Source organism: Suillus subalutaceus (assembly GCF_016647625.1).
Source record: "Suillus subalutaceus strain FC151 chromosome Unknown DFJ58scaffold_13, whole genome shotgun sequence".
Taxonomy (NCBI): domain Eukaryota; kingdom Fungi; phylum Basidiomycota; class Agaricomycetes; order Boletales; family Suillaceae; genus Suillus; species Suillus subalutaceus.
In genome coordinates, this window is record NW_024540262.1 from 299,645 (window position 1) to 312,255 (window position 12,611).

General features: G+C 49.5%; 5 protein-coding genes across 5 annotated transcripts; 2 read left to right on the forward strand and 3 right to left on the reverse strand.

Moving 5' to 3' along the window:
- Positions 1–51: 51 nt before the first annotated feature.
- DFJ58DRAFT_742572 (uncharacterized protein) lies at positions 52–2,375 on the reverse strand. The gene is made up of 3 exons (XM_041387209.1): positions 2,169–2,375; positions 1,826–2,110; positions 52–1,772 (listed from the first exon to the last, which is right to left on the reverse strand). Exons 2-3 carry the CDS (start codon positions 2,093–2,095, stop codon positions 384–386), a joined length of 1,659 nt encoding a protein of 552 aa, XP_041248458.1. The 5' UTR covers positions 2,096–2,110; positions 2,169–2,375; the 3' UTR covers positions 52–383.
- A 564-nt stretch (positions 2,376–2,939) lies between these two features.
- On the reverse strand, positions 2,940–4,723 carry DFJ58DRAFT_857325 (uncharacterized protein; the record flags this gene model as incomplete). The annotated part of the gene is made up of 3 exons (XM_041393942.1): positions 2,940–2,998; positions 3,050–4,391; positions 4,430–4,723. The coding sequence occupies 3 exons, from the start codon at positions 4,721–4,723 to the stop codon at positions 2,976–2,978; spliced, it is 1,659 nt and encodes a 552-aa protein (XP_041248459.1). The 3' UTR covers positions 2,940–2,975.
- Positions 4,724–5,513: 790 nt separating this feature from the next.
- Positions 5,514–6,344, reverse strand: DFJ58DRAFT_653742 (uncharacterized protein; the record flags this gene model as incomplete). Its single annotated transcript, XM_041381759.1, has 1 exon — positions 5,514–6,344. One exon carries the CDS (start codon positions 6,342–6,344, stop codon positions 5,514–5,516), a length of 831 nt encoding a protein of 276 aa, XP_041248460.1.
- A 1,982-nt stretch (positions 6,345–8,326) lies between these two features.
- On the forward strand, positions 8,327–9,036 carry DFJ58DRAFT_766586 (uncharacterized protein). Its single transcript, XM_041388807.1, has 2 exons — positions 8,327–8,526; positions 8,610–9,036. Exon 2 carries the CDS (start codon positions 8,748–8,750, stop codon positions 9,015–9,017), a length of 270 nt encoding a protein of 89 aa, XP_041248461.1. The 5' UTR covers positions 8,327–8,526; positions 8,610–8,747; the 3' UTR covers positions 9,018–9,036.
- Positions 9,037–10,383: 1,347 nt separating this feature from the next.
- Positions 10,384–12,085, forward strand: DFJ58DRAFT_81590 (glycosyl hydrolase catalytic core-domain-containing protein). The gene is made up of 11 exons (XM_041391726.1): positions 10,384–10,492; positions 10,552–10,814; positions 10,872–10,884; positions 10,939–10,983; positions 11,060–11,172; positions 11,226–11,311; positions 11,373–11,492; positions 11,547–11,557; positions 11,617–11,671; positions 11,726–11,787; positions 11,845–12,085. Exons 2-11 carry the CDS (start codon positions 10,730–10,732, stop codon positions 12,035–12,037), a joined length of 783 nt encoding a protein of 260 aa, XP_041248462.1. The 5' UTR covers positions 10,384–10,492; positions 10,552–10,729; the 3' UTR covers positions 12,038–12,085.
- Positions 12,086–12,611: the final 526 nt, after the last annotated feature.

The following is a 12,611-nucleotide window of genomic DNA, read 5'->3' on the forward strand; positions in this document are numbered from 1 at the left end:
GGGTCACTCGTGAAATTGTTTCGCAGGGATTATAAGAGATAGCACGGTGGAGCGGTGTATCGCGACTGTAGGCCTGCGAGAGCACTGCGCTACGACAAAGCCCGAAGGACACTGAATGGCTCGCTAAACTACGGTGCTACTCGGTTGCCACTCGGTTCCTACCCCCGGGATCCCCTACTCCAACGGTACCACACAGGTCGAGTCAATCGACATGCACTCGTGTCCACATTACAAGTAAAGCACTGTTATAATAGCTGAGCATGCCAACTCGATGCCTCCACCATGAAAGTTGAGTAGTTCCCTCAAATATATAGAGTCACGTGGCAGTCGTCTTGTACAAGAAAAGAAAAAACTCGAAACTCGTAACACAATCCGCTGGTATGTCATTGTCCTACACGAGGACTCGTGAGAGCACGATTGCGTGAGTGTGAAGCGCACTCACCATTGTTCTGCTCTAGTTGCTCCATTCTCTTCCGAGCGATAAAACTCTCGACCTCATTCCATCTATCTGTCTCTTCGAACCATTCATTCTGATCGGAAAGATAATCGTAATCAATATCTATGGGATGCGCACGATCGATGTGGGTCAAGCTGGGACACATCCCAGCTAGCAGGTTGCCAATGACCTCGACATTGTCGCATTCCGCATACCCAACATCTAGGTCGGTGACTTTCTCCCTGGTGATGCCATTGTATTGGTTATCGATGTGGACAAGTGCGTCGTGGGGGATCAATGTGTCTAGGTTGACCCCTAGGGTGTGCAAATTTGGACAGCGCTCGAGGATACCCGCAAGCCCACCAAATGTCACCCCCAAGCGGGTAACTCCCCAGTCCCAGCGAGTAGCAAGGTAAAGACATTCCATTTGCGGCCAAGCGGAAACGAGGTCTAGAACTTCGTCGTCGCTGATACAAACATGCATCGAACTGAGATTGAGATCGGTGAGCCCTGCAAAGGCCCGGATCTTTCGGAAGGCGGAAGGAGGCAGTTCGAAAAGGGCGTGATCGTCGAACTCGGTGGGGCGATTCACCCAGACACCCAACGATTTTAAAACATTGGGTTGAAAATGCTCAGTAAGGGAGGAAAGTAGGTGGTTGAGGTCATCTGCTTTGGGGGGTGAGTCGATATCCAGCTTCGCGCTCTTCGCGGAGATTTGTAAGGGAGCTAAAAAAGCAAGAAGCAACTCGATACTGGCAGCAGTTATGCTGAACTCGTCCAACGAAAACATGACGCTGAACGTCGATGTCGGGTCTAGGTCCAGGTTGTGACCTTCTGGCATGAGCATCTTCAGCTCCCTCAGCTTCTTCAGGGATGCAAGATGCTGCAATGCCTGTGCATTCACTGCTCCCGTCTCCAAGATCTCTAAATCATCCCAGCAGGTGACGAAATCAGACAGCATGGCGCATGCACTAGCAGTCGGCATCGAACAACGAAATTCTTTGATCTTAGGACAAGCCTTGCCCAGGCCTGCAACAAGATCGACCATTGCTGATGGCCAAAGCTCCGAATGGATGATTAGTCGAGTGAGGGTGGTGGAAATGCAGCGTTGTAAGCAAGGAAGAAGCACATCGCGCTTGTCGTACCAGTACAGCTCGCGGAGCAGAGGAAACGGCGAGGACGGCGAAGCAGGAGAGTCCAGAAGAGCAAGCGCGGCGCTATCATGCAGCTTACGATATTTCCGGTCATCATATTTTTCGAAAGTTAGCGAGCGCACGCGACACGCATACTTTTGAAAAGTAGCACGATCATCGTCCACCAAGGGTCGGAGAAGCCGCTAAAATCGATATACCATGAACTACATTCAAAAGAGAAGAACACCAAACTGACCGCACTGTATCCGGTATTCAATATGGTGCGACCCCCCCTGGCAAATTTTACGGGTTGAGAACGAGCGTCCTGGGGTAGGCACATGATAAGCATGTCTGGCGTTTGTACGTGCGCCCATAGGGCGTCCAGTGCCAGCTCTCGGAAAGCTCGACACGTCAACGCCAGGTGGTACAGAGTGGTATATGATGGTTGGACATCGCCCTCGGTGACCTGCGTCAGTTCCGCGAATATGGATATCAAAATCTCTGGGAGCCAAAGGCAGGCATGCATTGGTACTAATCACGACTGGACATCAGGTGGTTTCCAATCAGTTTTCCAGTGGGGCAGCGTGTCTGCTACTCACCGGACCCTGCAAAAATTATCGTGATAGAACAAGCGTCAAAAGGCAAGGTGTAGAGTCGTGGTCGTTCGAGGGTAGTTATTGATCGGAGTCTCGGAGAATCTGAATGCATGGCCTACTGTTCATTAGGCAACTTGAGGATCTGTGAGACACCTGCGATCGCGGCGAGAAGCTAGGACTTCCGAAGTCTGCACCAGTGGGAAAGTTCAGACTCACTCGGAGTAATTCAAATAGAAGTTTGTGAATCATATGCATATCTTTGTTGAAGGTAATTGAATGTTTCGGATTGCGTAATTGACTAAAATTGACTGATCGGAGGGATTGGCCTAGGCCTTGCACGGTCCTGGCAAACTCCGAAGGCGAAGAACCGGCGCGCAGACCTCGCGATTTATTTGCAACAAGTGAAACCCGCTGTGGATGTCGCAACTCTCGTCCAAGAATAGACACTTTCAAGATGTCCGGGACAGTATCCATAATGTGTTCTTTTGTCTGCGATCAAGTCAAGGGAAGAAGGGAAGAAAGAGACCGTGATACCAACGTACATTCGTTGGTAGATCCAATGCGGTCGTGGTCATTCTCAAAGTTAACGCTATGCAGCCGGCTCAGACACGCTGAAAACTGCTCAAGAGTCAGGGATCAAGGAGGTTTGCGACGCGAACACGCCCAATTGGTCATGATTCAAGGATGAAAGAGAATGTGAGAGTTTATGTGAAGGTTTGCATCAAAGTCCAATAAGTTCGGTTACATACTAGCAGTCGTCTTGTACAAGAAAAAACAATTCGTTTGCGTGAGCAGCACCAATTCTTTACATCAGACACCGCTGGTGTATAATCCTACACTGGGAGATATGAGAGCACGACTACGTGTCCATAAGGCGCACTCACCATTGTTCTGCTCCAGTTGCTTACTTCTCTTCTGAACGATGAAACCTTCGACCTTTTTCCATCTTTCACCTCCTTCCGACCATTCATCATGAATGGAAGGATTGTCGGAATCAACATTAAAGCTCGCACGAGAGATGCGAATCAAGTTAGGACACATCCCAGCTAGCAGATTGCCAATGGCCTCGACATCGTCGCATTCCGCAGACCCAACATTTAGGTCAGTGACTTTCTCCCTGATGATGCCAGTGTATCGATTATTAACGTAGAAAGGTGAGTCGTGGAGAGCTGAGGTATCTAGGTTGACCCCTACGGAGCGCAGATTTGGACAGCGTTCGAGGATACCCGCAAGCCCGCGAAACGTCACTTTCAAGTGGGCAACTCCCCAGTCCCAGGCCGTGTCAAGGTAAAGATTTTCTATTTTTGGCCAAGCGGAAACAAGGTCTAGAACTTCGTCGTCGGTGATAGAGACATGCATTGAACTGAGATTGAGATTGGTGAGCTGTGTGAAGCCCCGGATATTTCGGAAAGCAGAAGCAGTCAGTTCGAAGAGGGCGTGATTGGTGGGGTCAGTGGGGCGATCCACCTCAACATCCAACGATTCTAAAACGTTGGGATTGAAGTGCTCTGTGAGGGAGGAAAGTAGCTGGTCGAGATAAAACACGTCTGAAGTTGTGTCGATGTTCAAATGCGCACTCTTCGCGGAAATTTGCAAGGGCACTAAAAAAGCGAGAAGCAGCTCCGTACTTGCAGCAGTTATACTGAACTTGTCCATCGAAAACATGACGCTGAACGTCGATGTCGGCTCCAGGTTCAAGCTGTAACCTTCTGGCACGAGCATCTTCAGCTCCCTCAACTTCTCCAGGGACGCAAGATGCTGCAATGCCTGCGCATTCACTGCTCCTGTCTCCAAGATCTCCAAATCATCCCAGCAAGTGACGAGGTCAGAAAGCATGGCGCATGCACTAGCGGTCGGCATCGAACAACGAAATTCCTTGATCTTGGGGCAAGTCTTGCCCAGGCCTGCGACGAGATTGACCATTTCTGATGGCCAAAGCTCCGAATGAATAACTAGTCGAGTGAGGGTTGTGGAAATGCAGCGCTGCAGGCAAGGCAGAAGCACATCGCGCTTGTCATACCAGCACAGCTCGCGGAGCAAAGGAAACGGCGGGGGCGAGGAAGCAGATGGGCCCAGGAGAGCAAGCGTGGTGCTATCGTGCAGCCCATGATCTCTCATCATGTTGTAGGACTCAACAACATACTCTTCGAAAGTGAGCGAGCGCACGCAACGCGCATACATTCGAAAGGTAGCCCAATCATCATCGGTCAAGGGTCTGAGAAGCCTCTGAAATCGAATTCAAAAGAAGAGAATGCCTAACTCACCACCCTGAATGCTGCAGCGATTCCGGAAGGCGTGCATTCGAACTGGTCGAAACTCTCCAGGGTCAATTCTCGTATGGGTTGAGAACGAGCGTCCTGAGGCAGGCATAGGACAAGCACGTCCGACGTTGGTATGTGCGCCCATAGAAGGTCCAGTGCCGGCCCTCGGAAAGCTCGACATGTCATCGCCAGGTGGTACAGAGTGGCATATGATGGCCGTACGACGCTATTCGTGACCTGTGTTACTTCCTCAAAAATCATTCTCAAAATCTCTGGAACCTGCAGGCAGGCGTGCATTACGGGCACTAATCACAGCTAGACATTGGGTGGTTAACTAGGCTTCCAGTGGAGCAGCGTGTCTGATATCACTGGGCTCCGTCGAGAATTGTGTTGAGATAACGAGCGTCAAAAGGCAAGGTTTTGAGGCTGACTTGGTCGCAGTACTTATCGAGAGTCTCGGAGAATCTGAACGCGCAGCCTACTGTGGACTAGGCAACTTGAGGACGCATGCGATCACAAGAAGCTAAGACACAAGCTTAAGTCAACTCACAAACGCACCAGGTACAGCGACCTTTTTATCACAAGTAGAACCATAGAGGCTTGAAGCCAATTAGCAATGCTTTCTTGTGAATCATACGTTGAAGGGGATCGAATGTTTCAGATTGCGTGATCGAAGAGATTGGCCTGAAGGCTGACCGCCTGTGCTTTGGATTCTGGACTGTCCGAAAACCCGATAGTGGCTTTGCCTTCAAAGTGCGCTAGGACCGTCCCAACAAAATTGGAAAGCAAAGCCACTGCAGACAGGACCATAGTATTTACTGGCTAAGTAACGTATCCTGCACACATACAATAGAAGGAAGAGGAAGGAAAACACTCCGATTTCTCCCGCTTGGCAAAATCCGGAGTTTTCCTACATAACTCACTGGGTACGCTGAAAGAGGATCACAACGCGGACACACCTATTAAATGATTTCAACAAATGTTAAATCCCGCCAGTCCTTATCGCACATAGGAGAACTTGAAGGTTTATGTGAAAGAGTGACATTTGCATCAAAGTCCAATAAATAGCGCCTACAACTTCCCAAGCCTAGTATTGTACGGTTCTTCTCCTAATCGCGCGCACTTTGTCCTGATGCGTGAAGCCCCTCCTCCCATTATGCTTCCCCGGGTGATACTTGCCGTCGTCGAACTTGGGATCGGGATGGTACTGACCGTCGTTCATCTTCGAATCGGGGTGGTACATGCCGTCGTCCGAACGTTTGCCTCCGGTGGTACTGACGTGATACTTGCCGTTGTCGAACTTGGGATTAGGATGGTAGCTACCGTCATCAAACCTCGAATCAGGGTGGTAATGGCCATCGTCTGAACGTTTGCCTCCGGTGGTACCAACGTGATACTTGCCGTCGTCGAACTTGGGATCGGGATGGTACTGACCGTCATTCATCTTCGAATCGGGGTGGTACATGCCGTCGTCCGAGCGTTTGCCTCCGGTGGTACCGACGTGATACTTGCCGTCGTTGAACTTGGGATTAGGGTGGTAGCTCCCATCGTCAAACTCCGAGTCGCGGTGGTATTGGCCGTCGTCCGAGCGTTTGCCTCCGGTGGTACTGACGTGATACTTGCCGTTGTCGAACTTGGGATTAGGATGGTAGCTACCGTCGTCAAACCTCGAATCAGGGTGGTAATGGCCATCATCTGAACGTTTGCCTCCGGTGGTACCAACGTGATACTTGCCGTCGTCGAACTTGGGATTGGGGTGGTATTGACCGTCGTCCGAGCGTTTGCCTCCGGTGGTACCAACGTGATACTTGCCGTCGTCGAACTTGGGATTAGGATGGTAGCTACCGTCATCAAACCTCGAATCAGGGTGGTAATGGCCATCGTCCGAACGTTTGCCAGCGCCGGCTACGGTGCGCATTGCAGTCTCAGTGGGGTCGGCTGCTGCCGTGGTAGTGGTTCCAGACGTGGCAGTGGCAGTCTCCGTTGCAGAGGTGGAGGAGGCTATTGTCGTTGGAGAATTCGTCGTCGCGGGGGCAGTGGAGCCCGTTTGGGATGTCGGGGTCGTTGTTGCGGTGCCGGGTACTATATTGAGTACAACACCCAACACAGACGTGACGGCGTCGGGAACCGTAAGGGGGACGGCAGCGGCGTTATGGTACTGGCCATCGTCATAGGCTGTATTGGGATGGTACTGGCCATCGTCATAGGAAGTATTGGGATGGTACAGTCCGTCGTCATATGTCTGGGTGGGGCTGGGAGTAGGGGTGGGAGAAGACGTATCCGTCCCGGCGGGGGTGGGAGTGTACTGACCATTGTTATACGTGGGGTTGGGGTGGTACTGGCCGTCATCGTACGAAGGGTTCGGGTGGTACTGACCATCGTCATACCTCTTGCCCTTGCCTTGAGAGGGACTTGCTTTAGCAGCAGCGCTATTGGACTGTGTCTGTGAAGTCAAGTCAGCGAAAAGATGAGTGCTTGTCAGGCGCGGCGACGTACTGGCTTAGCTTGACTAGGCTGGACTTGGGCATTCTTATCCACGATAACGTCGTGTTGCACGCTGGGTGTAATCTGCACCATTGAGTTAGAAACATGACAGTCTCAGTATAGTTTGGACGACATACTGGGTCTTGTCCCTGAGCCTGTTCATGGGACTGCGAACCTGGGTGTTGTTCGATGACGTATACGGGGTGTTTGTTGGTGGCAGCGACAGCCCTAGAAGTGTGGTTGGCGTGAGTCCCATGGGAGCTTGGAGTAGGCCCGACGATGATTGCGGTGTGGTTGGCGTGAGTGCCATTAGGGCCCGGAGTAGGGTCGACCACGCCTACGCTAAGAGACACGTATGGACTAACAACAGGAGTAGCGGACGCGAGGAAACAAAAGGCGAGGAGGACGGCGAAGCGAGGAGCTAGTTGAACCATGATGCTAGATAATATGTGAATAAAGAAAATAAAGAACGTATTGTAATTTCTGATAGCGATGTGAGAGAAAGAGGGAAGAGGGAACACTGGTGTTCGTCCTGGCTGACGAGCCCTATTTATCATATTTCGACGACGCGGCGGGGGGACCAATCACAGATCAGGAAAAAGAACATGGTACGTGGTCGACGTCATCGGTGACTTCCAGAGGCTGCCATGCCGAAGGAACCAGCCTGGCATCCTGGTTGGCGCACTACAAATATATTCTGGCTTTTAGCGTGAACTGAGACGCACCAAACAGACTGTCGACTCTGCCTGTTAAGTCTATGCACGCGTGAAGTCAACATCCTAGTTTAAACAGAGTTGAGCGCTGAGCTCGAGATGCGCCTATCATGACCACAGACCTATTCAGAGAATTTGAATAAATTTGAACATACGCCAAAAGGAATATTGTGGTTCGGGGTACTATTTGCCTCCGAGTCGGTGCCAAGTTCGCCGGACGTGCGACGCGACTGACAGCCTGCAGTAGCTTAGGCCTGAATCAATCAAGATGATATAAATTACTCGTTCGTGCTGCTTTTGACTTGGTAAGCGTATACGTCAGATCCTCAGTGAAATGATCGATTACACGAACACTCCGACATCCTCACTAGTCCACCATCTTTCTCCCTCAAACCATGACGATGTCTAGTCCAGGAGCCTCTCCCATTTCCTTACTTTCGGAAGCACACTGGGGCCTGGCATATTCTCGTTTACATCAGTCGTTGGACCAGACAGGCCTCAAATTGATGATGTTTTCGGATGAACAGTGGTCAAGCTCCCCGTGTGTATCTTCTACGACTTTGATATTTCTGATAACCTAATTCGAGATGTTTCTAGGACACTATCTATGCGGCCTGTTTCTCTGCCTCGCAAATCAGTAAGTGACTCGGATACGCCTAACTCGTTTCGAATGTTCGCTGAAACATCTATCATAGCGCATAGAGCATGAATCTCTTATTCAAGTGCAAGATAGTGCTGACTTAGTACGCGCAGCACAAAGCTTTCCGAATGAACATGCATCACTGAGTCTGACCCGAAGCCCCCAGTGCCCACTGTCCCTGGTCTACCATGTCACCTTCAACACTGGGTCCTCATTGTCCGTGCCTGTGCATCACCTGGATCTAGTATTTCGAACAATAGGAGGTACGTCAATCTATAAGACTAGAACTTCCAGCAACATCTGACTTTAGGCTTATATGAACTTGCGACACGATCAATGTCATCAGCAAATTCTCAGCCGACGCCTTATATATTAGTTGACATCTAGCCCAGTTGTAGCGGAGCATGTGGGCAGCAGGTAGTTATTCTTTCACGGCATTGATTTATGTTTGCGGGCATATGAATCTGACACACCGAAGCTGGCAATGGACTTGACTAAATGCGCGCTCATCCTGATGTGGCTGATTACATTTTCCCCTCAGGTCAAGGACGAATATATGGAACAGCAACACAGTCGACATCCAGCGCAGGTGCAAAGGTTGACATCAGGCAGGCAACAGACGAGGACCACGTGGGCAGCAGGTGCCAGGGGCAGTATTAACCAGCTATTATTTTTGCGCTGTCATTTGCTTGCTCTTGCAATGCATATCAGCGTCGATTTCCATAGTTTTATTGCTTGTTACGACTACAGTTGAGAATCTACCATCATCGACGGAAATATCATATGCGAGAATCAGTGCGAGATCGTGAGTTCTCCGTCCAACAGCGTCAGCGGCTAGAAAATCTACTATAAGTCCCATTCTCTACGGAAATCCACGGAAATCTTGTGTTCCTGGTTCATCAATATTTTGGCCGTTTCCGTCGATACGGTGAGGGCCAGTTCTCACTGGGACTCCGCGCTTACAATGTGTTGCATATGAGATTGCAGTGCGTGTTTTTCAAAAACTCGGCCTCACTGCCTTTCCCGGCACTTTTACATCCTAATTAGGTCAAGGATGCGACATCCATCAAGCGGCAGGCCTAGACTCGTGACCTAATTAGGGTGTAAAAGTGCCGGGAAAGGCAGTGAGGCCGAGTTTTTGAAAAACACGCACTGCAATCTCATATGCAACACTAGGCCAAGCTGGGCTCTCAGATCTCAGGCCTCAGGAGTCCACCGTGAGTGATTGTCGTTGTTCGTGAGCATGAGTTTACGTGCACCATCCGTAATATTGTTCGGATGCAAGGACTTGAGAGTCTAGATCTGTGGTCTTCGAACGGTCTATCAATATGCCAAGTGTTTCAATCCAAGTTTCAAGTCGCTCAGTGCTCAGGACCTTCATCGACTCATCTCGTGATTCTTGTCTGTTGTTGGCTGCTGATGACTCTGCTCGCATTTTGCAAAGTGCTTTTTACCCGCTGCAGGACGGCAATGAATTCGGTCCTCGACTTAGACAACAAGCCTCATGAATGGCCTAGCCTAATTGGTAATTCCGATGCTGGGAGCTTGACTACTCAAGCTGTCGCGCGACTTTCCCAACCAGACCTCTGCCTTTTCATAAACTTGCTCTGGTCCACTACGTTGTGTGACATAGATCTTGACCTTGACGTACTGTGGGTAACCCTGATCCAGTGCTGAAAAACTTTACACTGCGACGTTCATCAAAAGCTCAATGGAGCTCATCACGAGGTAACCAACGTTGCAGGTACGTCCTGGCTCCATTTCTCACCGTCTCTATCCATAATCCATCATATTTTGCACAGCTAACGATGGCATTTGTCTATAAGAATCAATCCACATCATTCCTCCACTTATGGTTATGTCAATTCAAGGCCTGGTTACAAGACACGGTAAGTATAGCCAATTTGCTTATTACGCAAGTTTACAATAGGCAACGCGAACACCTTGCTATTAATATTGTACTGGCCCGTACGTCTCCATAACTAGAGGCCGCCCCCACATGATCCCGCTGTTACCGCCACACTCATGTTTCTCCGAACTCAGATGACGTCTCCATAACTAGAGGCCGCCCTCACATGATCCCACTGTTACCGCCACGCTGTTGTTTCTCCGAACTCATCTGGATAAATAAAGAGACGGTTCTGGGTGACCATTTGCTGCACTTACCTTTTTCAGTTCGGTAATCATTACACTTTGTATGTAAAGCATACGCTGGGACCACCGTGCCTCATTAGTATCATTTTTCAAGCGGGCTATATACCACTTATACTTATGCCCAATTCAGATACGTCTGTCGTAGCGCTGATATGTCGATGCGCTCGTTGTTGCCAAAGCATGTGCTAATGCGGCCGTGCTTGACCATCTCAGTCTTTCCCTAAGGATGCTAGCCGTTTTGAAAGTATAAATACTTGGAATGTGCCACTTCCTCACAATACCAAGCTCTCACTTTCTGTCATATTTTTGACCATGCTGACCTCCGCCAGACTCGCAGTTATAGCACTCTTCGTGCCCATCGTTCTCGCTGGAAAGCGTGGCCTATGCTGGACCTACTGTGAGTTACATCTCAAATTACAAGTGCAAGCACATTTTGCTCACCATAACCGAACAGTCGATGGAACACTGTACATAGGCTCATATTTCATGCTTCATTAGGTTCACTGACTCGTCTCTTCCAGTGATCCTGGTGTTTTCAATAACGGAGATGGAGAAGTTGTTGCAATGTATGCCAGATGAATACTCGCGTTCGCAGTCTCACTAACAGTAAACAGCTACGATTATGAGACATACGCCCCGCCTTCTACCAACGGAAACGGTGGCCTCGGATTCATCGGCACTGCAGCGCTGCACCGACTGCTCATCCAGTCCTATAGCAGATCTGGCATCACGTCAAGCAGCACAAGGCTGGGCTAGTTCGTCACCACTCGTTAGTGAATAGACATTAGATTAACCCGTTTCAATATAGCCGTATTTACGCTGAACGAACCTGATATCAACGGCATCACCCCAAGCGAGGCCGCTTCCTGGTACATTGAATATGTTAACCCATTGGTAAGGTCTTACTGTATCAAAATTTTACTCAAGACTATGACATATTTGTCTGTACTTTTAGGCGATCAAGAAGGCCCTCCCTGCTGTTACCTCCAGCGTAACGTCTGGAGAGGGTCTTAGCTGGGTCTCTGAAATGATCAGCGCTTGTGCAGGACAGTGCTACTTCGACTACATCAACTTGGTGCGTAGTTGTATGCGGCCCCATTCTGTTTGACGTTAAGTTTATATTTTCCAGCACTGGTATGGGTACGTAACAAGAGCTTGTTTGGTGCATCTCCTTAACTCACTCGAATTTCGAAATGCAGATCAACCTTTGCGGAATTCCAGAGCTATGTAGAATCAGCAAATAGTCAATTCCCCGTAAGTCTCCTTTGCGCGTGCGGTATTTATAGTCTCACAACAACAAACACCCAGGACTATCAACTCGTTATCACAGAGTTTGCTCTTGAGAACCCTGCAGGTGGTCAAGCAGATCAGTAAGCTGCGATGTAGTACCTCTTATCACCCCACTCATGCTCTTATGTATCATACAGGGTGACCTTCTTCCAACAGGCGTTCCCTTTCCTTGACGGGGCGTCATACGTTCAACTTTACTTCCCCTTCATAGCAACTTCGCCGGCGCTCTTCACAGAATACAACCCTTCTGGCGCCGATCTTATCGGAACCGGATCGTGCCTCTACAACGACGACGGATCTCCGTCTGCAGTTGGAGACCTCATGTACTAGTTTTCTTCCATTACCCCATCCTGCGCATGCTTTGATGAAAGACACAGACCGCAGGGCTTGAAGTTTTCGCTTGCTTCGGAATAATAGTTATTTGGTTTATTTGTTCCTAAACTTATTTCTTGTCAAATTGGGTTGTTTGTTCCCGAATCTATTGGGGGCCTCTTGCTCTCGCAACGGGGTCCTCGTTTTGCTGGCTAAATCCTCGTCTGCGTTCCAACGAGACTTGAGTGAGGACAATTAGACGCTGTCGTTTCAGCAATACGCAATCCAGCAGCACCACACGAGCAAGGAGTCGCATTCATGATTCGTCATGCAGAAGCATGCTGGGCTGGTGCTTCCTGGGGCTCACCTTATGGGTATATTCAATATGCAATTAACGATCAGGTTAATCTTGGAAGTTAAGATGTCGATCGTTCATGATTCACTTTCATCACTAATTGAGTTCGTGAGCTTTAAGAATAGCCCTGGTGGCTTCTAGGAAGTTTGACATTATTGGACCAAGCTCAACCCGAGGATGAGTACGTTCAATTTCAATACTGTGTGGGTAGTCCGAGCTATAAAACTGACTCGTCAA

What these genes read in the sequence shown, in the direction of transcription:
- DFJ58DRAFT_742572 (XM_041387209.1), bottom strand. Translation starts at nt 2,095, where the DNA reads ATGCATGCCTGCCTTTGGCTCCCAGAGATTTTGATATCCATATTCGCG. An exon ending in TGAATACCGGATACAGTGCG is followed by an intron (nt 1,773 to 1,825) that starts GTCAGTTTGGTG and finishes TATCGATTTTAG; the next exon opens with CGGCTTCTCCGACCCTTGGT.
- DFJ58DRAFT_766586 (XM_041388807.1), top strand. Translation starts at nt 8,748, where the DNA reads ATGGACTTGACTAAATGCGCGCTCATCCTGATGTGGCTGATTACATTT.
- DFJ58DRAFT_81590 (XM_041391726.1), top strand. Translation starts at nt 10,730, where the DNA reads ATGCTGACCTCCGCCAGACTCGCAGTTATAGCACTCTTCGTGCCCATC. An exon ending in CAGCAAATAGTCAATTCCCC is followed by an intron (nt 11,672 to 11,725) that starts GTAAGTCTCCTT and finishes ACAAACACCCAG; the next exon opens with GACTATCAACTCGTTATCAC. An exon ending in GCAGGTGGTCAAGCAGATCA is followed by an intron (nt 11,788 to 11,844) that starts GTAAGCTGCGAT and finishes TGTATCATACAG; the next exon opens with GGTGACCTTCTTCCAACAGG.